This window comes from Telmatherina bonti, assembly GCF_933228915.1.
Source record: "Telmatherina bonti genome assembly, chromosome: 11".
In the NCBI taxonomy this organism is placed as follows: Eukaryota; Metazoa; Chordata; class Actinopteri; order Atheriniformes; family Telmatherinidae; genus Telmatherina; species Telmatherina bonti.
In genome coordinates, this window is record NC_136629.1 from 17,444,304 (window position 1) to 17,465,601 (window position 21,298).

General features: G+C 37.8%; 1 protein-coding gene across 1 annotated transcript in view; it reads left to right on the top strand.

Annotated features, from left to right (window-relative positions):
* Positions 1–19,039, top strand: part of kndc1 (kinase non-catalytic C-lobe domain containing 1) — a 42,491-nt gene extending 23,452 nt beyond the window's left edge. Inside the window, exons 16-31 of the mRNA XM_079248663.1 lie at positions 112–250; positions 2,288–2,531; positions 5,139–5,507; positions 6,295–6,388; positions 6,480–6,577; positions 6,661–6,845; positions 9,505–9,615; positions 9,757–9,904; positions 9,995–10,150; positions 10,331–10,537; positions 10,659–10,741; positions 12,734–12,887; positions 13,538–13,660; positions 14,041–14,100; positions 14,465–14,622; positions 17,840–19,039. Of these exons, the coding sequence (XP_079104789.1) occupies positions 112–250; positions 2,288–2,531; positions 5,139–5,507; positions 6,295–6,388; positions 6,480–6,577; positions 6,661–6,845; positions 9,505–9,615; positions 9,757–9,904; positions 9,995–10,150; positions 10,331–10,537; positions 10,659–10,741; positions 12,734–12,887; positions 13,538–13,660; positions 14,041–14,100; positions 14,465–14,622; positions 17,840–18,068 (2,558 nt within the window). The 3' untranslated portion in view covers positions 18,069–19,039. The remainder of the gene's footprint in view (positions 1–111; positions 251–2,287; positions 2,532–5,138; positions 5,508–6,294; positions 6,389–6,479; positions 6,578–6,660; positions 6,846–9,504; positions 9,616–9,756; positions 9,905–9,994; positions 10,151–10,330; positions 10,538–10,658; positions 10,742–12,733; positions 12,888–13,537; positions 13,661–14,040; positions 14,101–14,464; positions 14,623–17,839) is intronic.
* The last annotated feature ends 2,259 nt before the right edge of the window (positions 19,040–21,298 follow it).

Consider the following 21,298-nt stretch of genomic DNA (forward strand, 5'->3'; position numbering starts at 1 on the left):
CGTATCTTTAGATGAATTACATTATGGCTTATTTATATAAATAAATATGTATTAAAGGACCAACTATCCCTCTCATTCTGTCTAATTGTTATCTTTTGCTCTTTTTCTAAGGGGAGTACATCTTTTCTTTGAAGGACCTCCAGTACCATATGTTTGCAAACATTGTCAGGAAGAGATTTAGCGATCTGTACTGGAAAGATGACTTCCTGGGTGTGTTACATTGCTTGGTCAACTACAGCCCGTCCACATGGTTAGACTTCTTTTTCTGTATTTCCTTTTAAACAAACAAACAAAAAAACTTCTTGCTATATTTGCACATCAGAAAGTCAGTGTAACTGAGTCTCAGAGAATGCTTGCTTTTAGTCTGGTTGCTCTCTTCAGTTCTGTTTGCTGAGTAAAAAGAGCAGGCTGCATCATCCAAGTGCCACCAGCTATACATCCTGATGAACTGGCTAGAGCCAACTAACTTCTATGCATTTATTAGAACTTTGTGATGGGGATTCTCCTTAAGCTTTGTGACCTCTTGACACCGGTCACATTCAGTAATTCCACAACGTGATATACACACTGACATAATGAACCTTTTACTGCAGCATATAATGAATCTATGTGGCTCTGTATAAAGACGTTATAAGGGGTCATGTGACAAGTGAACAAGGTATACATCATTGCTTCATGAATGTGGATTCATTTGTAATAATTTGCATATTCATGTTCAGAAATGATTATTCCAAAAACGTATGTGAAAGTCTGGCTGTTTGGAAGTAATTTATGAAGAAATCAAAAGAAAAGATGAAAGACTTTTTCACACTGCTGTAAATTTCATATACTAAGCGTTTCAACTGGTGTGCATTTGTATTACTAAAATTACTGCATGCAAAATCAGTTGAATATTTCTAATTAGCAGCAACAGTACAAATGTACATGTTGGAGACGGGGCCATCTGTCCGTAGCATAAGATTACAGTATCTGATGATGAGCCACCTGGTTACAGACTACAAATACAACCCACATTTCAGGCTTGAATAATCATGAAATGAAAATAAATTGGCTATTCTATGTAACCGTTTGGTTACAAGGGTTTATTCTGCCAACGCAGGCTTTTCAAACATAGCTTTTGCTGTGGGAGTGTTGTTTGACGCTCTGTTTTGTTTTTTATCTTTATTTCTGCTTTTTTTTTTTTTTTTTTTTTTTACCATTGCAGCAGGTTTTAATCCTTTAGATTCATGAGTTTGTTCAGAAAACTTGCCGTTTTTTTTTTGTTTTTTTTGTTTTTTTTATTAATAACATTATCATAATTAGCTTGCATGTCGAATGAAAGCTTTTCCCTGGCATATTTTTTACAGCTAAAAACAAGGGAAGCGCTCAGATCTCACTGCTTTCATTTCATTGTATTCTTCTGTGGGCTATGAAAAACATAGATGAGCAGGACGACCGAGGCTTCTCAGAACATGACCTCTCCTCCTCCGCACGCTTACATATGCATGTGCGCATCCACACCCAGCATTTAAATGAGCATTAATACAATATGCACTTCAAGTGTAAACCATCATCAGCAGCTGAAATGGTCCCAGCGGTAACAGGTTTGCAGCATGTCTTATAGTGCAGAGGAGACTTTCTGGCTATGCTGGAGATATATTTAAGCCCTTTTTTTTTTTTGCAGTTTTACACAAGGGGTTCATGTGAATGCATACAATTCTGAATTCATATATAAGGTAGAAACAAGCAGCTCGGCTAGTCTGTCAGTCCTTTCACACATCTTTTCATCCAGGTGGCCATGCTCTCTTGCTCAGAGTAACATGTAGCGAGAGCCTTTAATCTGCTGTAGAAGGGAGACATCACAGCATTTCCTCTGGCTGTGGGCTTGTTCACAGGACTCCACTGTGGAGGAGTATTTTCTTCACTGTTCTGTTTTTCTTTTTTTTTCATTAATTCATCATTCATTCAAACCCTGACAAGGATTTGAATGGTGGATGTGGAGAGCTTTTCTGGTTTGCAGCTGTAACAACTTCTTGAACAGATAAGTGTGACTTGCAAGTGCATAATAAGTGCTAGCTGTTTTGTTTGAGTTCTTAGTGTTGTAAAGGACAGCTGTTTACTATGTGTGTTTTCACTGATTAGCACATTGCTAAATTCTCTGTTCAAGGTTTGATGCTAACCTGATCTGTTATTTCCTCAAAGTGATCTATTTCAAACATCCCTTGATAAATATTATTTTAATAAGTGCTAATTGTTGTTGGATCTGAGTGCACTGTGTGTTTTTGGTGTCCTAATGTGCCCCATGCAGTGCCTCTAATGAGCAGTCTCCATCAAAGGCTGTGAAAAGGGCAACCCTCGACCCACCCTTCCCAGCCAGCGTCCGCAGAGGGAAGAGAGATGTTTGCCTGCACAGCTGTCTTGACCTGAATGGAAACGTTCACACATCCAGTCGTGTTGGTGTGGATTCTTGGGAAGGAATCGAGGACCACTCATGCAATGCTAAAAATGAGATCATGCTTGAGGATGCTGGATTATTGCCAAGTCAACGCCGTGTACGTCAAGGTAGGACCTGCTTGTCCACATTTATTCCTCGCTTTGATTGTGTGTAATTTTGAATCTCTTTTTAAATTTCTTTAATATGCAACTTGTCATTGCAAGAAACTATGGAGAAAGTCATGAAAAGAATTTATGTACTTAACGTCATCTTTCAGAATCTCACTACATAAAATTTCTTGAGGGAATCGTCTGAGTGTTAAACTCAACTCAATCACTCTAGTTGAGTTGAGTGATGAGCTATAAATTTTGTGCTATAAAAATATTTTGGATGAAGGTTAAGTTTCCTCATTAAGTGTTCTGTGGTTCCACAGCTGCATTGTAACTAGTTTTACCTAAATGATAAAATCTGACTAGTCTTAAAATACTAGTCTTAACTCTTTAAAGCTTGAATGTTTGGATTTTCTTCTCCAATGTTTATTGATCTGAATAACTGCATTATAGTTTTCATAGTCAGCATAAAATCCTGTTTAATGTAAATGTGATTGTTGTTGTATGTCTTATGATGTGCATAACTTACTCACCACTAAATGGTGCAACAATAGCAAAACAAGTTTCTATGTAGGCATTCAAAAATGCTATCTTGACATTTTTAATAGCTTGGATTTATCTTGAGCATGGGGGTCAAGATTAATTTATCATCCAATAAAATACTTGGGATTTTTCTTCTTTCTTCTCTTTCATGATTCTGAAATCAGAAACACAATTAGAGCTGAAGCTAGATTGTTGGTTACACCTCTCTATGCAGATTGAACTGACCCTTCGAAGCAGACTAGACTTTCTGAGAAGGCAGGCTGTGTTAAGTCGCACTAAATTAAATCAAATTTTTATTTATAAAGCACTTTTCAAATAAAAAAGTAGCACAAAGTGCTTATGAGGCCCTTTTGGTGTAAAGGTGTGTGTAGATGTTGATGTTTGGCAGGGACGCCTGCTATAAAGGAAGCTTGAATCCTTTTCAGTAACTTTTACCACCTGTGCAAGCCTGTTAGCTACAAAAACAAAAATATAAGTAAAGACTATATAGTGGATGAGATAGGTTTACTATTTTAACAGGAATGTGGAGGTAAGTGCTGCTCTGTGATACTAAAGTTATGCTGTTAACTGTCTTACAGTCAGATATAATCAGTAAATATCATCTGTTTTTGTTGATGACCAGTTATTCATGCTCACTGAAGTTCACTAAAATTGTCTAATAACAGAATTAGCTGTGCCTCTGGAACAGCACCCCCAAGAAAACTTGACATGTGCGCCTGATACCTGACACAGCCATTGAATTATTTAAAGCTACACGTTTTGCTAACACAACTTCCATTCCATTCACTGGCATGTTTAAGTGTGCTCTATTTAGTTTTTCTGAGTGTAATAACAAAAAATGGGATATAGTATTCATGATTTTATTTTTCATTCTTGTACGTGTTGTACCATCTGTGTCTCTACACTAACCCATAACAGATAAACTAGCTTGAGGATATGTGTTTCTCTTGCTATGCCTGGAAAAGTGAGAGCTATTCTCTGTGTTTCTGTCTGCTGCCTCATGACTTGATTGTATTAAAATCTTTACACTAGGATTCCATGGCTGCTATAAGTGACACGATGGGAGCAATCCAGTCAGTTTACTGGCATCCTCTCTTTAAAAAAATCACAGAAGATATTTCAGCATTTAGAAGTAGAAAATACTCCAGCTTCTAGGTTGATGAAGGAATCTTTTAAGTGCTCACAAAGCTTAATATTTCTTATCAACTGTGAAATGCAGCCCTGCGATAGACTGTGGATCTGTCCTGCCCCTCGCCCAACGACTGCTAGGATATGCTTCAGCCTCCCACAACCCTGAAGTGGACTAAGTGGTTAAGAGGATGGATGGATGGATGGAACTGTGAAATGGAAGCAGTTGAGGCATGAATTAGTCAAACATATACTGTTGTCCTAAAATGCAGAGCAGAAAATGGCTATGCATTGTTTTCCATCTCCCTTTTCGGCAAACTTCCCTAAATAGACACACAAAGGTCTTTTAAATGCTTTTTTTTTTTTTTTTTTTTTTTCCCAAATAGACTGAATAGTACTTTTCCAAGCCCCTCTGTGATGCTTTGATATATTTCTCTTCATATGCCTGCTGGCTGAAGTCACGGGGGCTATGACTGGCTGTTGGATGCTGTTCTTAAGCTTTAAGCACATTCATGAGAGTCCATGGCATGCTAGCAAACTCCAAAGCATTTTTCCTTCTTTTTTTTTCTGCAGCGCATTCTTGGCCGGCAACATTTATATACACACACACACACACACACACACACACACACACACACACACACACTTGGATCTGCATTTGTTGTGCTCTTAAAATATGCTAAACATGGTATCTTGATTACAAGCAAGCTGTGAAAAGATACTTGAGATTGAAAAAAAAAAGTAGTGGTTGAACTTGAGCCTCAGTTGCCTGTAAGCTCAGTTGTTAAACAGTAAGTGCTTTGTGAAGCCGTGACAGAGTTTGCAACGAATACCCCCAGCAACACCCTTGGGTATCTCTCACTGTGCTTTCAACACAAATCCAGTTTGTCTTTTTGCTTTCCATGTGACACGGTCCCTCTCTCCTCCTTCTCTCTCCCTCTCTGCTGATTCTGTTTACCATCCAAGGTGTGAACATTGACAGTGCCCACACCGGGGTCATGGAGGGGGGAGATCATTCAGTGGGTGGCAGCGATGAAAGCCCCTCTGAAGCTGAGTTTCAGTTAGGGAGAGAGGAAGAGCTGATGGGAGCCCATGACGAGCGGATGAGTCCGGAGGACATGGAGGACAGCGACTCTTTAGTGTCTGAGCGGCTTCTCTGCCCTGGAACCACAGCAGGCAGCATGGGCCTCAGCTTCAGCCCAGCTTGGGCTTTGGCTTTCTTTGGAGAAGACTGTTTTAGTGCGGAGGTGATTGAGTATGCGTTGAATCTGGGGAAGCACACAGGATCGCCTAGTCTGGACGTGAAAGCACAGGTGGGTACATCTATGAAGGCTGCTGACAGTGAGTCATCTTTGACCTTATCCCTGTGTGTTTGAGCTCACAGAAAACCACATGATTTATTAATCAGGGTCTGCTTGACTGGATATACTGTATATTAAGTATTTTTACACTACATATTTTGCACCATGTTTGTGTAAATGTATGTAAAAGTTGGTCATATGGAACTTGTTTTTAATATGCTCTTAGCATGAAAATAAAGGAGATTCTTCTTATGTTTCCTTTAAAACACATTATAAGATTACAGCTCAAAAAACTTTACAGATTTTAATTCAGGTGCTCGCTGAATGAGGTTTAATTTCTTAGCTTTATATAACCCTTCTTGTGGTCAGCTGTTTTTATTTAGTGCTCTTTTTTTCTATCTAATGAAATGGGTCACGGTCAGGCTTTGGGGAAAAATAGGATGAAAACATGTGGGGACTTGAAGATAATTGGCATATTATTCCCCTCTAACTGGATCTGAATATTAATATGTTGAACTTAGCCTTTGGCAGAGGAAGTTATTATCATTTGCAAAAGAATATTAATGAATAGTCTTTGTGTTTTCACGCTTTGATGGCACCACTGCTCCTTCAGGTTTGTGGAAGGGCTAATAACACACTTTTAAAGCCACGCTGCTTTAACTTCTCACTTCAGAAGAGTTGTTGCATTCTGCTGCCATGGCTAGTCACGCTATGTAGCCTGATAGCCACTTCCAGCAAAGGCATGTGGTGCAGTTTTAGTGCCTTTGTATGGTTCAGTGCGATTTTTTTTTTTTAACAGGAACTGCAGCAGCAACTGATAATCGAAACTCGAAATCTAAAGAAAACAAGAAATTTCTACCAAAAGCTGGTTCAACAGGAAAGAAAAAACAAAGGTTTGTGCTCATTTTAAAGCTTTAGTGCACGATGACATTGTTGTCATCCTGCATAATTAAGAAAACTTCATTTCTGTGCTACTTCCTGAAGGTTCAGAGTGCAAGCTGATGCTCTCCAAACTCAAGTCACAGCTGGAGGAACTCAGATCCAAGGTGGCCTTCTTGGATTGTGTGAAGAAATACCTTGAGGTAGCAACTCCTCCATCCACTCATGCTTTCTCCAACACATCCTCTTCTTCTCATGTCTGATAGAAATTCTGTTGATTCTGCAGGTCCTGAGTGTGGATCGGTGGGGTCTGGAGGTTTCACTGTTGCCCTCATTGGCTGTCTGTGGATGTGACTCTTTGGACCTTCAGTCTTCTGAGGATCCTTCTGTGTTGAACTTTGGTACCAACAAAGGAAAAATCACTTTGCAGACTGGGTCTGCTCTGGGTCTCATGGCTTACCTTTATGCCAGGTATTGTATCATGAATCAGGACTAAATATCTCATTTTCTCCAAACCAGTATTGTAGACAAAGTATTAACATTAATGATTGTTGTTATGAGGCTAATTTATGTTGTTTGAGGAGTTCTTAACTCAATTTTAGTAGTTTCAACTTGGATATGTGACTTTTTATTTTTGGCCAGACAGTGTATATCAAGATATGCTTGGATGACAGTTTAAATTTAAATTTGATACTTTTTTTCCACATTCAGATCACAAGCGATTTACCATCTGTACTGCTTGTGATGGGTCCAACAGAAGGATGTGTCAATACGTATGACCAACATATTTATCAGAACACATGATGGATATCTTTCATCTTAGCATGTTTTTAACAAAAAAATTTTCCCAAAGAAGAGATGTTTTTTTTTTTTTTTTTTTTTTTTTTTTTTTTTACTTTGTTTCAAATATATATTTTAGTTCAATCTAATTAATTTGAAATTGCTTCAATGTGAAGAGTCTGATCAGTTGAGATATAGCTAACAGATAACCAGTGCATCTTCATGGGGCCTCACCATCCTGCTAGAAAGGCTTGAGGTTGTTAAAGTTGTCAGTGGACAATAAAGTCTTTCTTTTCTCTTTCTCCCCGACTTTTATCAGGCTGTTCTCTTATGTTGTTACTATAGTTAACAGTATTTTGTTTGAACATCAGAAGCTTTGTAATTTATTATTGCTGATTTTTATCTGATCTGCAAACACCATTACTGCTGCTCTGAACTATGGCTTTTCTAAATCTGTTTTCAATCTATTGCCAAGGGCAACAACATCAACATTTAGAATAATGGGGTCACTATTATTTTTCAGCTTCCATTGCATCAAGCTTATTTTTTTTCTTTTTTTTTACAAAGCTATACAAGTCAGTGTATTAGCATTTTAGTCAAACTACATAACCAAGGAAGCATAGGGAATGAATTCCCATTTGTTAGGAAGCTCTCGTTGCTCACAACCACAAGCAAGACGTCGGTCATGTTTAGTGTGTCGTGACTGTGCCTTCACTGAAGAGAGTCTTTAAGGTATTTCAGGTCATCTTAACAAAATATGCTCCTGGAAAATATGCCGTCTGTGCAAAAATAAAATAAAGCAGAACCAGATATAAGCCACATGGAGAGGGACTCCATTTCATTCACAGTCTTTAATGTGTGTGAAGGGTCAGGAGCTGCTGATAGGCTGTGACTCACACTTTTACTACCTCAACTGTGAACAATGCAAAGGACTCTGTAGAAAAGATGAGTTGCCATTAATCATTCGATTCCACATATTTTATTTGCTCACCTTTTATAGGAGTTCATGGGGAAAAGGAAGAACATCTGTCAACAAAATTTTTACATATCAGGACATGATAAAAAAAAATTAAAAAAATGTCACCAGGGCTGACAATCAGATGGATTCAGTCTCAAATGAAAAACTTTACACAACACTGCAATAATTCAGTTTTTAAAAAATGTGGAAAAAAATGAGTGAAACATCTGCTTTCACAGTAATTATCAAGGTAATTAGTAGCCGTGTTATTATTTTATACTGTTTGGGAGAAAATAATTGAGATAGCTGCCTCATGAGTGGACATTCCTGCAGCTTTACCCTTGCTTTGCATGCATTTTTAGAGCAAGGATCACCACCTTCACACCTCTTTGACCAGTGCCCTTCAGGTTTTGGATGATTTCCTGCTCCAACACGCTAAACTCATATTAAATGAAAATCCCATATGATAAGTTCTACACAAGCCTTTTAATGACCTGGGTGTGTTGTAGAAGATAAATATGTAAAAGGAAACTGGCCCAGAGGTTAACTTTGTGATTCCTGAAACTACAAAACTACCAGAAGTCGCATCTCGAAATCTACTGGTATCATGTTACACTCCATGACTTTACACTTAGAAAGATGTTGAACAAATGTGGTTTAATGGAAAGGTTGCAGGAAAAAGCCTCTTCTCTCCAAAAAAACAAAAAAAAAAAAAAAACACATGGCAGTACATCGTCGGCTTGCAGAGTTGCATCTGAACAAAACAGAGAAGTTGCAAAAAAAAATGCCCTTTGAACCACCTGAAAACTACCTGTCAAGGATGGCAGTGGAGGGATGATGGTTTGGGCTTGTTTTGCAGCCACATGACTTGCAGTCTACCATGTACTCCTTTGTTTACAAAGTAATGTAGAGTAAAATGGGAGAGCATTTGACTGACGGCAGAAGCATGGCTGAAATTGGCTCATTAAACAGAGACACGATCCCAAATCTGCAGTAGAATAAAACAAACCTTTATTGTCATTGTATATAGTGCAACAAAGTTGGAAGTGCAAGCCTTTCCAGTGCTAAAAGAGAAACAAATACCAGTAAATAAAGCAGAAGAAAAATAAAATATGCACGTGAAATGCTGTGGTAGAACATTATGACAGCTGTGGGTAAATGATTGGCTCACAGCCTTAAATAACTGAAACAACACTGTAAAATAATGTGGGCCAAAATACCTCAACAACATGAAAAACATTTCTTAAACTTATTACTGTTAAAGATTTATCTAAAACCTACTGAATGTACTTCATTTTTCACACACTAAGGACCAATGTTGTTGATGTTGTTGTTCAGTTGTTTTACTTTTTTTTCCCCTCTGTGCTGTATTTACTATCCTTTTCATCACAGAAATGCTGCTGTGGAGGGCTACATCCAGCAGTTCCTCTATTCTTACCGCTTCTTTTGCAGTCCTGAACAATTACTGCAGTTTATCATGGACAAATTCATCAGTGCTGCCAGGTAAACTACTGAAAGAAGTCATGATAAAACACACAGATTTCACCACAATTTAACATGAAGTCTAGGTCCTTCAATGACAGGATTACAGATAGTATAAAACATAAAACAAATTTGATGTTAATGATTTTTTTCTCTCACCAGGGATGGTTCAGATATGTCAGGGGACAGTGAAAGGATCTTCCATCGCAGTTTGGACCTGCTGCAGCTCTGGGTAGCAGAGTGTAAACCAGTGGACTTCACACCCAAGTCCAGCCTCATGGATATGTTAGAAAACTTTATAAACACTGAGGTAAACATGCATGAGTTGATTTGTTGCACTTTAACCCTGGACTAATCATGCTGCCCTTAAATTTCTTTCATCTGTGTTATTTTTCCACAGGTTATTCCCGTAGACAGCCATGGTGAGGCCCTTCTTAAGGCTCTTCGCAGCCGTCAAAGCACGACGCGACGCCAAGTAAGAAGAAGCCTAATAAGCGTTGATGAAGATGAGGACTCTGTGTGTTTGCATTCATCTACTGAGGATCTTAACAAAAAGGTTGGTGTTCAGCTTCTGCATCGAATGACTCTCCTCTGTATGTGTGGGGCTATTTCCTGCCTGGCGTTAGTGTATCTCATTATTTCCTCACTGTCATGACACAATATCCCCCATTAAGTTAATGATGCAGCAGGAAGAACAGGTTCAGCAACATTCCCAAACCTATTCTGGCCTTTTCAGTGGAGGTTCTCTCGAGTGGTGGAGCCCAGTCCTTCCATGGCCAAAGAGAAGAGCTTCTCCATAGCTGCAGCTCTGCCCATGCCATGCTACAGCTCCCTGATGCAAGACCTCTCCAACATTTGCCTGCAGAATGAAGAGCAGCTGCCATTTTCTCAGACAGAGTTTAGCACACAGCATATTGCCAAGCAGCTCACCCTCCTGCAGCAGGTACGCTAGTCCTCTCTGTAGGTTTTCTGCTTCAGCCACTAGAGGGAGCTATATCTCTATAGATACACTTAAAAACTGTGAAACTGAGATCAAACTTGAAGTTGCTTCTCTTGTAATGCAGGAAATATTCCAAGGATGCCATCCGGTTCATTTCCTCAAATCCAGGATACAAGGAGTCAGGGACAAAGTCTTGAGCTCAAACAAGTGAGTAAAATAAAAGCAAAGACTGGATCTTCTGGAATCTTCCCAAAAAAGCTTCTGAGCTCTTTTTCCCCTCCTTTTTCAATGTACAATACTGGTCAAAAGTTTGGACACACTTTCCCAAATAACAGGAAAGTCTGTCCAAACTTTTGACTGGTGGTGCATGTATTTAATCTCACCCACAGTACACTCTGTTGTTGAAATGTTGTGGCTGAGAAAATGCTGCAAAGTATTAAGATGCTTTTTAAAAATGATCAAGCATCTCCTGACCCCTCCTGAGCAGAAGAATGATCCCCTTTTTTGTTGCGCTTTGTTTTTACAGGTCTTTCTAAGGTGTGAAAGTTTTCTTTTTTTTCTTACTTAAAGCTGTGTTTTGTTTCAGGAAAACTTGCATAATTAAAAAAGTGTATATATATATATATATATATATATATATATATATATATATATATATATATATATATATAATTCCTTTATTGAAGCAGATTAAAAAAAAATAGCCTCAATGAGTTCAGGAAATCTCATTTTCAAGAGTGATCTCGCCAAGAAGGCAGCACAACTACATCACATACCAAACATAGATCAACTACCAAAACACAACAAGAATAATGTTGTTTTGAAGACACTTTTGCACGTGCTGTTGAAACATTGCATTGACAATCTAAAGCCTCTGCTTTTAATGATCGTGCAGATGAAGCATGGCATTTTAATATCAAAGGTGAATTTTGTTTTGACTTTCTGTTTCTATGGTTATTTCCAATGTATGTCACAAATTTTACAGTTAAAATTGTGCACACAAATGCTCACAATGCTCATAACAAAAGACAAATGCTCACAAATTATTTCACAGTCTGTATTTTTCAAAAAGGAAACGTAACTGAATGTTGTGTAACATGTTGCTGATAACATGCCACACATAGACCTAAGCTTGTTTTTACGTTTGTGTGTCTGATTATGTCCACATTGAGTGTAAATGTCTACCTGTCAGTTCTGTCATCCTTTCATATGGACACAAGTCCCAGCTCATCATGTACCAGAACAGCTTAACACTACGCCACGCACACAGAACTGCTCTAATGACTCAGTAGGTGTTGTTTCTGAGTGACTCATCTATAAAGGGATCAAAGCTTTGTGATGACACCATGCCAATATTGAAACCAATAGGTGTGAAAAAAGTGTGAAAGGGGGTGTAATGGGTAAGACAAAACAAATAAGTATACAAGCCCTTTTAACTTTATCTCACCAGTGTGTGAATTTATATATATATATATATATATATATATATATATATATATATATGTATATATATATAATAGTGCATTAGGTTTTCAAAGGATGTGTACATTATTTCATAATTAGATCAATATTTGATCATGTTTCAATATGCAGATCACTGTATATTGTCATTTTTGCAACTTTTTTTTTATCAGTTGAATTTTTCTTCATTATCCAAATGTTTATTATTATTTGTATTTGTTTTGTGAGCTCTAAGTTCAGTTAGTTGGGAAATAAGTTAATTTACCTTGAAACTATTGTTATTACTTTTTTGTTTAATTTAATAGTTCTAATTTCAATTTCTTAATAAATAAATAAATGAAGCATCATATAGAAATGTTTTAGAGAACTCATATCTCTTGATTGCTGAAACCTTTAATGTTCTAAATTTTGTTTAGCTTTTACAAAATAAGATACCAATTTTACAGGACAAGCATGTTATTTTGATTAATAAGTCCTGTTTTATATTGTTGATCAGAATATTGAACTACTTAGTGATAACTTCTGGTATAGACTTTTCTTTTTGTTCTTTGTTTTCATGGATATTTTTTTTTTTTTTTTTTTTTTTGTGTGTGTCTGTGTGATGAAGGGAGAGGAAATAGTTCAACTGAGTGTTGTGTGTTTTAGTAATGGGCACAGAAATCTAGAAACTTCGATAACTCCTGTAAATGTAGGAACATGTTTTGAAATAATCTGTCTCTATGGGTTGGTCGTGTCCAGGAACATGTCTCAGCACATCCCGCCAGCAGAGAGCAGCAGTGTGCTGGTTCATGAGGAGACCCCATCCAACAGCTACCTTCAGCGGCTGCTCTCATACGCTGACAGTGTCTCTAACTGGATCTCTGCAGAAATAGTCATCTGCGATTCTGTCAAGGTGAGAGGAGACACAACAGGGGAAAGTAACAAGGTCAAAAAAGGAAGAAAGGCAACCCTTTCTGAGCCAGATTTCCCTCATATATAATTTCAGTGTCTTTGATTTAATGGCTGAATGGTTTGAAGACTGGAAGCAATGGTTTTTGTCTTTCAATGTGATGCAAAAGTCAATGAAAGCTGAATTATTGCTGTAATTTAAATGCTGTAGTTGCAACTCTTTCTGCTCTTCTATGCTCCTTAACACTGGACTAAACACAACCTCTGTCCATCCAACATTCAGGTATTTTTTAGCAGCTCTTTTATTTTAACTGCTAACAAACAAGTTGTCAGTCCACTTTGAAATGCTGGCAGTGAGCACACTTCAGCTGCTCTCGTGGTTTAAAACATTCTGGTGCTTCAGCTGTAAATGCAAAAAAAAATGCAATATTTGAAGCTGCTCACAGCAAGTGAGTCTGTACTTTTCACTGTTAGTAACACACATGGAACACAAAAGTCCCCATGCACTTTGACGACAGGATTTTTCTTGTGAATGTGTTTGTTTTGCAGCCAGCTGTGCTGTGGTACAGTAAACAGAAAATAGATAATTGCATCTTTCTCTGTTTTCTTCTCATTTTTGTTGTCTTTGATTCCCCTCTTCTTCCTCTCTTGTAGACACAAGTTGCCTTGCTGACCAAGTTTCTATGGATTGGAAAACTCTCCTACGAATCCCGGAATTTTGCCACAGCGATGCAGGTCCTCGGAGGTCTGGAGAACGTGATTGTCAGGCAATTACCAGTAAGGCTCCATGTTATAAAACTCCTCCTGACACAAATTCTAAGTTTTTCTAATAAGTCAGGTGCCCTGGAGCTAAATGTTTTCATTTTTTTTCCTTCTGCGATCGAGCTTGGATGGTATTTAATTAGTTTCACAAATGACAAATTAACATTAATGAATTCAAATAAGATGTAGGGAGTGAGCGTGGTGAGGAGAAATATGGGCATGAAAAGGAGTAATTAAAAAAACTCACAATTGAAGGCTTCTGTGCTGAGAAAATAGAAGAAATTTCCATATTTTCATCTCAAGGCAGGTTCATTTCACTGGCTCTGGTTTCTCATGATATGCTTTCATTTTGGTGATGCTAAATAAAAAATAGCACCTCTTCTGCCCGCCAACAGGCTTGGAAACATCTGGCTTCCAAGGTATGTGAGATCCTGGAGGAGCTACGAGCTGTGCAGGTGGGTGTGTGTAAGTGTGTGTGTGTTACTGTTTGAGAAAGAGCACATGGATGGTGTTTGTAACAGTGGACTGATATGGCCACATATTGTGAAACGGGGCTGTGGGGCAAACAAATCAATGGAAAACAGCTTCAAGCAACATAACTGTGTGCTGAGAGCTTACAGCTGGTTGTCCTTCAGACAACTGCCCTTGACAGAACCTGGTGCTTCAAACAACATGCATCATTTCCTAACTTTTGTATTTACCTGCTTCAGTACCATAGACATTCAAATGATTGCATGAATGACGTTTTCTTCATTTATTTTTCCTGAAATGTTTCTTTTTCTTTGTTCTGTGCTGTTAATTTGCTTCCTCTTCTCTCAGGTATTTCTAAAGAGTGATGATTTGTGTCTTATGGGAGGAGAACACACAAAGAGGAAGCCGACATTGCCCTCTGTTCACATCCTGGCTATGCATGTCCAGCAGCTAGAGATTGGTGCATTCACGCTCACGACTGGGGCTTACAAATGGAACAAACTCAGGTACTCTTTGGCTGCAGAACACATTTTGTTTTCTGTTTGCATTCAATAGAAACTCTGACGTTATAAAAAAAACCCAAAAAAAACAAAAAGCAGTTCAGTAGATAGAAAACTCAAAAACGTGTCATATCAGAAAAATCCACTTTTTGTTTCAACTGGCAAAATTTTACACACTTTTCTTCTGGGTAGTGTTCACATGATGTGAAGTTTAACCCTGAAAACTCTTCTGGTTTTTTTTCCCCCCCACATTCAAACCTAACTGACTGGAGGCTTGTTTTGTGAACAAAGCTAAGAAACAGACACTGGGAACATCTGCAGCATTCGCAAATGCCTCTTTCTTGTGCTTTCAAGCAACCTATAAAACTCTGATATAAAGAGAAACAGTTCATCTTGTGATTTTCATGTCTCCAAAACAAACATTTTCAAACAACAAACCAGATCTGCATGACATGACTGGACTACACAACTCACAATATGTGATTTTTAGTTCTAGTTGTCTTTAGTTTTCTGAAACAGACAGACTTGTGGTGCAAAAGGTCTGTTTGGACTGGTCTGTACCTCCCCTCTCAGTCTGGTATGGCCTGAACTTGCAAAATCTGGTCCACTTAAACTGTTTATGGTGCGAGTGAACCCTGATGCAGTTCAGTTACAGTGTTAAAGCTGTTACCTTCCTGCCTCTCCTGCTGCTCATACTGAAGAGATACTTGTGAAAACTGCATTAGGTTTGAACACCAAAGTGTAAACAAATCTCAAAGTGCACAAACTGATTAAATGACAATCGCTCACAACACTGAAAAAAAGGGATAATTGTTCAAAAGTTTTATTAAAAAAAAAAAAAAAAAAAAACTATATTTACTGTGAAAAAAATGTCAGTTTAGATATAAAAATATTACATGTTCATATATAATTAATTTGATAATTATAAAAATAAAGTACAAATACATTAAAAACCCAAATTCTCTAGAAACATATGAATATTAAATTAATTTATTAAAGATGGAAGGGTTTTGAACCCATTATTGAAGGTGCTTAGGTGACATTGAGTAAACTGTGCAACCTTTTGAGAAATCAGTTGGGAAACAAAGAAACAATATTGTGACACTGAATTATGTTTTATAGTGTACTAATCCTAATCTACTTTCCCATAATGCTGTTTGTTTGTCCTATTATTCTCTTTACAATTAGACACTTTTTCATCCCCAGAACACTTTCGGGTTCATAATCAAGACAATTCACACCTTTAACTAAACAATGTGTACATTAAGCCCATCTTCAGGTACTTCAAAGCAAAGATTTGAATAAAGAAATCCCCTTTAAACTCAATTTAGTCAGTTTTAGAACTGGTTGATGACTGAGTTATAGTGATTATGTGTATGACTGAGTCATACACATAATCTGTGAGTATTTGACTCTTTTATTGATGTTGTGAGCTGTTGTCTTGCTAGCAGTTGTCTGCGCACCACATGAAACTTGGTGATGCTTCTTAGCTGGCTGAAAATAATTTCCGTTTTCCTTCTCTTCCTGCTCTCTTTTTTCTTGGTTAAAGATCATTTTGGAGAAGTTTGCCCCGAATTAGCAGTTGTTAGTAGTTTCTTGGAAATCCACCTGTTCAAACTGAGTTCCCTGAATTATCCTGCTGTGAAGCTCCTTTAAACATGCATTTGCTACAGTCGTATTCTGTACTGGTGAGCTTCATCTTGTTGCACAGCCACAGATTGTGCATCCTGACGGGTAGTTAAGTCAAAATGACAAAAATTCTGTGACGTGAGTAACAATTCACAAAATTGTGTTTGTATTTCAAAGGTAAATTGACTTTTTTTTTTTAAAAGTGTGGTCTTCATCTGCTTCTTTATTCCTCTATTTTTCCTCCTGTATTACTTTTATACACTTCTAAATGAGTCGCTTTTATTCATTTCCTTCATCTTTCATGCACTTTATATTCTATTATTATTAGAAGTGTTTACTGGCTTTTTTTTTTTTTTTTTTTTTTTTATAGTTGCTGGTTTTGTATTTTTTCTTTCTCTCAAGGGAAACCTGAAAACCTCTGTACATTGGTTCCCCATGAGCAGAGAAAGTACCTACTCCAGGCTAGCAGCTAAAAGTACGAGAATAACTTATAAGAACTGCAGTCGTTGTCAGATACTTACATCTCAACAGAAAACAGAGACTTCTTCCTCCAATGGCTCTGAGAGTTATGCAGGCTAATACTGGCCTTGTGATCTGACTGTTCAGAAAGATGTTCACACAATTTTTACTATTAGTGAATGAATAAATCAGTCATAAGCTCATAACTGATTTGTTCAGTTTATAATATAAGCACAATTAATTGTAAAAATCTGGACTTTTTGCTGTTGGTCTGAAAAAATCCCTTCTGATCTTGTTAAAAACAAAAAGAAAAGATAAATTCACTCTCATAAAAAAAAAAAGATTGCTAAAGTCTGCGTTAAAAACATCTCTTTTGGGTGATAATTGCTTTCATTTAAGGGAGAAGGTTCTCACTTTACATTGTTTGTCCATTCAGAGACACCATAGTAACAATGGTGGAACAAATATATCAGTTGCTACGTATGTGGACCCATATAAGTATAAAGTGATGAAAAGCACATTGATCCCTCAGTTTTAGCTTAGAGCAGTTAGTTAGTTAAAAAGACTGTGATGTTCATCAAACCTGCATCCAGTCAGTAAAATGAACCTCCTCCTTGTTCCAGTAGTGACACAAAATCTGAACAGTTAGTTTCATTATCTGAGAATTAGCTTCAGAGCTACACCCTCCAAATTTGTTCATGACAAAGTCGGCCAACTCTCTAAGAGGACGTATTTTTATCGTGTCCTTCTCCTTCGCTTCAATATGGCTGACCAGATGCTAAGGTCACAACAAGTGGCACTAGGATGGTAATGGCGCAGCTGTTGAATTTGGGTTGCTAGTAGGGGTGCCAGCGTTGCTCCAGATGGTACATGTGGGATGGAGTTTGATTGGGAAAGAGGTTTTTGGCCAGATGCTGAGAGGTGATTGGGTGTAGCCAGATGCTGGGGTCAATAGATCCAGCAGAGAAAGGCAGAAATGCAGCTGGTAACTGTGGTCCCTGAGTTGTCTCGGCTTTCTCCAAATCAGGTCAGAGACATGGCTGATGATGCTGCTGAGAAGAAAAACATACATGCAGCAACTGAGTTCCTTTCTCACATTGTATCCGTCTTTTGTCACATCTCACTTTGGTTCTAGGAGCATTGCAAAGGTTGTGAGTCAGGTCCACGCCTTCCAGGAGACTACGTACCCCTACAGCCCAGATCGGGACCTGCAGGACTACCTGCGTCGCCGCATCGCCCACCTCGCCACCTCTGACATCCACCTTTTGGCTGCCAACAATGACGCCAACTTTCAGCAATCCAGTGAGCGTCAAACACGCAGGATCCATGACACACTAAGGCGGGTGAAGGCCACCTTCCAGTGAAAACAGCTTCAGTTGCTTTTCCCATCCCTGAGTCCAACATCACCACCTGGTCCACACTCCATGTCCACTCCCTGATGCTTCTGTTGTCTTGACGACAGCTAAACATTTTATGGTCTTAATACCAGTTCTCCTTCCCTACAGTCCATGATGGTCATAACTCATTCCTCACGGTTGACCCCTCACAATTGTTTTGATATTTGCTTTCCTAAAAAGAGGCAAAAGTAGTAATGGTCATTTTTTGCAATAATTTCTTCTCTGTTCACACTGACATTCTTATTCAGTTATTGCATCAAATTCATGTGTTTAAGTTTTTACGGCCCCTGCGATGGACTGGCGAGCTGTCCAGGGTGTACCCTGCCTTTCGCCCAAAGACGGCCGGGTTAGGCTCAAGCTTCCCCGCGACCCTTCATTGGATAAAGCGGTTAGAATAATGAATGAATGAATTAAGTTTTTACAGCCTCCATCGTTTCATATCTGGACCAAACATGGAACACGGTATTCAGAGATGGTCGCCAACAGGGAGAAGAGACGAGCGATGACGGACCACACCAGGCACCTAAAACTATGTTGTGAAAGCACAATGTTTCAAGGGTTGATTTCTAAATTATGCCAAGACTGGATATGACAGTTCACAGCTCCAGTCACTACTTTGTTTCCTCATTAAAGTATCACAACTGTTGAATTAAAGCAAATGTGTATAAATATCCATGTTTACTGAAGGATAGTTTGTTGTTGTTCAGTCTCATTCACTTTCACAGCGTTTGGGTTCCTGGATGAACTGTACCATATTCAGTTTAAATGTTAACTTTGCGTTGCTATCATGAAGTAAAAAGATTGATTGCAGTTATTAATATTTTGGTTTATGACCCAGCAGCTTGAAGAGCGCATGTAAGCATGCTAGCGTTAGAATTTAGCACAAAGCCTTGAAGCTTCTATGGTTAGCTTCAGATGGCTGCTAGCATGGCATCTAAGGAATGGAAACAAGATTTAAAGTTGGTATCAACTCATTTGCAATAAGCTATGTTCAAACAGTAAGAGAAATTATGAGATGGATTTAAATGTCATTTACATTGTTTTATTCTGTCTGAATCTAGATTGCTCAAATAAACCGAGATTAAACATTTTCCACAGCTCTGCATTGGTTATGATTGCTTATAACTTGAATATAGCTTGGTAAACTACCAACCAAGGCAATATCGTAACAGGGGAGGGTTTCGAAAAGTTAATATTACAAAATCGTTATGTCAAGTGCAGTCGACCACCAGCGCCATATTTTTACCTAGTTAAATCACTGCAAATGACAAAAAGGGCCTGAGTCAATAAAAATGTTGTAGCTGCATTCGTAATGAAAAAGGCTTAAGAAAAAGTATAACACTTGCCAGTAAATGGAAAAAAAGGTCATAAAACAGTAAAAATAGCTTACATAAAATGTGATAAAAATGTCGTTAGGAATGTAAAATGCTGTAGTGCTGTGGGCTGGTTATTGGCCGAGTATAAAAAAAAATAACATTGGAAGTTTATTAAAAGCAGCTTATAATGTAACAAATAGGACTAAATTTATTTCATGTTCAGCACTTTGTTCAGGAGTTACAATATTTGCTTTATAACATAAGTACATGGTTTGGTCCTTTCTGTCCCAGTAAATAATGGGAACGTGTCCAAACTTTTGACTGGTTGTGTAACTAAATGATTACATTATTGTCTGTTATACTGGTTTCTACAAATCATTTTGTAAACACAAAAAATGACATCATTCTCCCATCTTCCCTCTATACAGCTAACATGGTCATGACACACCAAACTTCATAAACCAGCATCATTTCAGGAGACGGATGTTGTGCATCAGGGGGAGGTAAATAGAAACCCAGCAGCTCATTTTCAGACCTCTTGGCAGGTTAATCCAGTCCTCAAGATGAAATTGACATAACTGGATTGTCTGTCAAAGAAAATAATGCAGAACACATCTATTTATTGGTTTTAGAAGTAATGTAATGAACATTACAGCCCATATTTTCTGATATTTAACCAATTAGCAATCTGAATGAGAATTACATGCCTAAAGTGATTAATTAAAATCTAATACTGATTACAGTGAAGCAGCCCAATGGGTAATAAATGCATTTAATATGAAGAGTGTGTGGTGAAGGGCAAGGAGACGAGCTTACAGCCAGGACAAAATCTTACCAATAAATGATAGAACATAATGAGATGCCAGTGTGTAAAATGTCATTTTGAGGAACGACATACAGCCGGTCTCCATTTTTCTATTTCCCTGCCAGCTCTCTCCTCCATTATTATCTGCCGTGAAACTCATGGAGATGGAATGTGACATACTATGAAGATTTGCTTAATTTAGCCAAATAAATTACATTTCATTAGTCGTCTCTTGCCAAGGCGTATCATTGTCAAACAATAAACATGATAGAAAAGTGATATAGCAGGTTCGTGGCTGGCTTTATCAAGCAGGGAATGTGGGACCGGTGGTCCAGCAGAACTTCCCTCCTTCAGGCAAATTTAACGTGATATTTTTAAATGCCTTGCTATTTTTCTTGATTGATTTTAAATCTTATGATGGGTATCTGACTGCTGCATTATGTGTTAAACCACCACACTTGGATTAGTTTATGTTGTTAGTTAACCTTCTGTAAAATGTAACAAGAATCAATTAGTCAGGCATCAAATTTAATGAATTCAGGCATGCAAATTTTGTAAAGATTCTACAGGTGGAATCAAAGCTTCTAAAGATTTGCAGATCTTTTAAATTCACAGTTTGTACCTTTAACCCTTTGATGCTTTTTATCACAAAGTTGTGGCAAACATCTGCTTTTTGATTGTATTTATATTTATTTATTTAACTGTTTTCATTTATTTCTTTATATTCTACAATATTTGTTCATTTATTTACAGTTTAGTTGTATCATTTCTGTTGTTTTTTCTTATATTTCACTTTTTATTATGACTTTATTGTGAATATATTCCGCCTGTTAATCTGACTTGTGCTGTCACCATATAACCCTTGTACTAAAGCAGCCCGGGAGACAGATAAAACATTTCTACAGACTTTTACAGATAGAAGTCCAGTTGTATTCATTCGACCTCTCAAGATCCTCTTGGGCATGCCTAAATGTAATATGAAATGCATTCCCCCCCCCCCCCAAAAAAGTCTGTCTATTGAGTCATTTTTGTTAAAAAAAAAATAAAATAAAATAAAATAAAAATCTGTTTTGTCA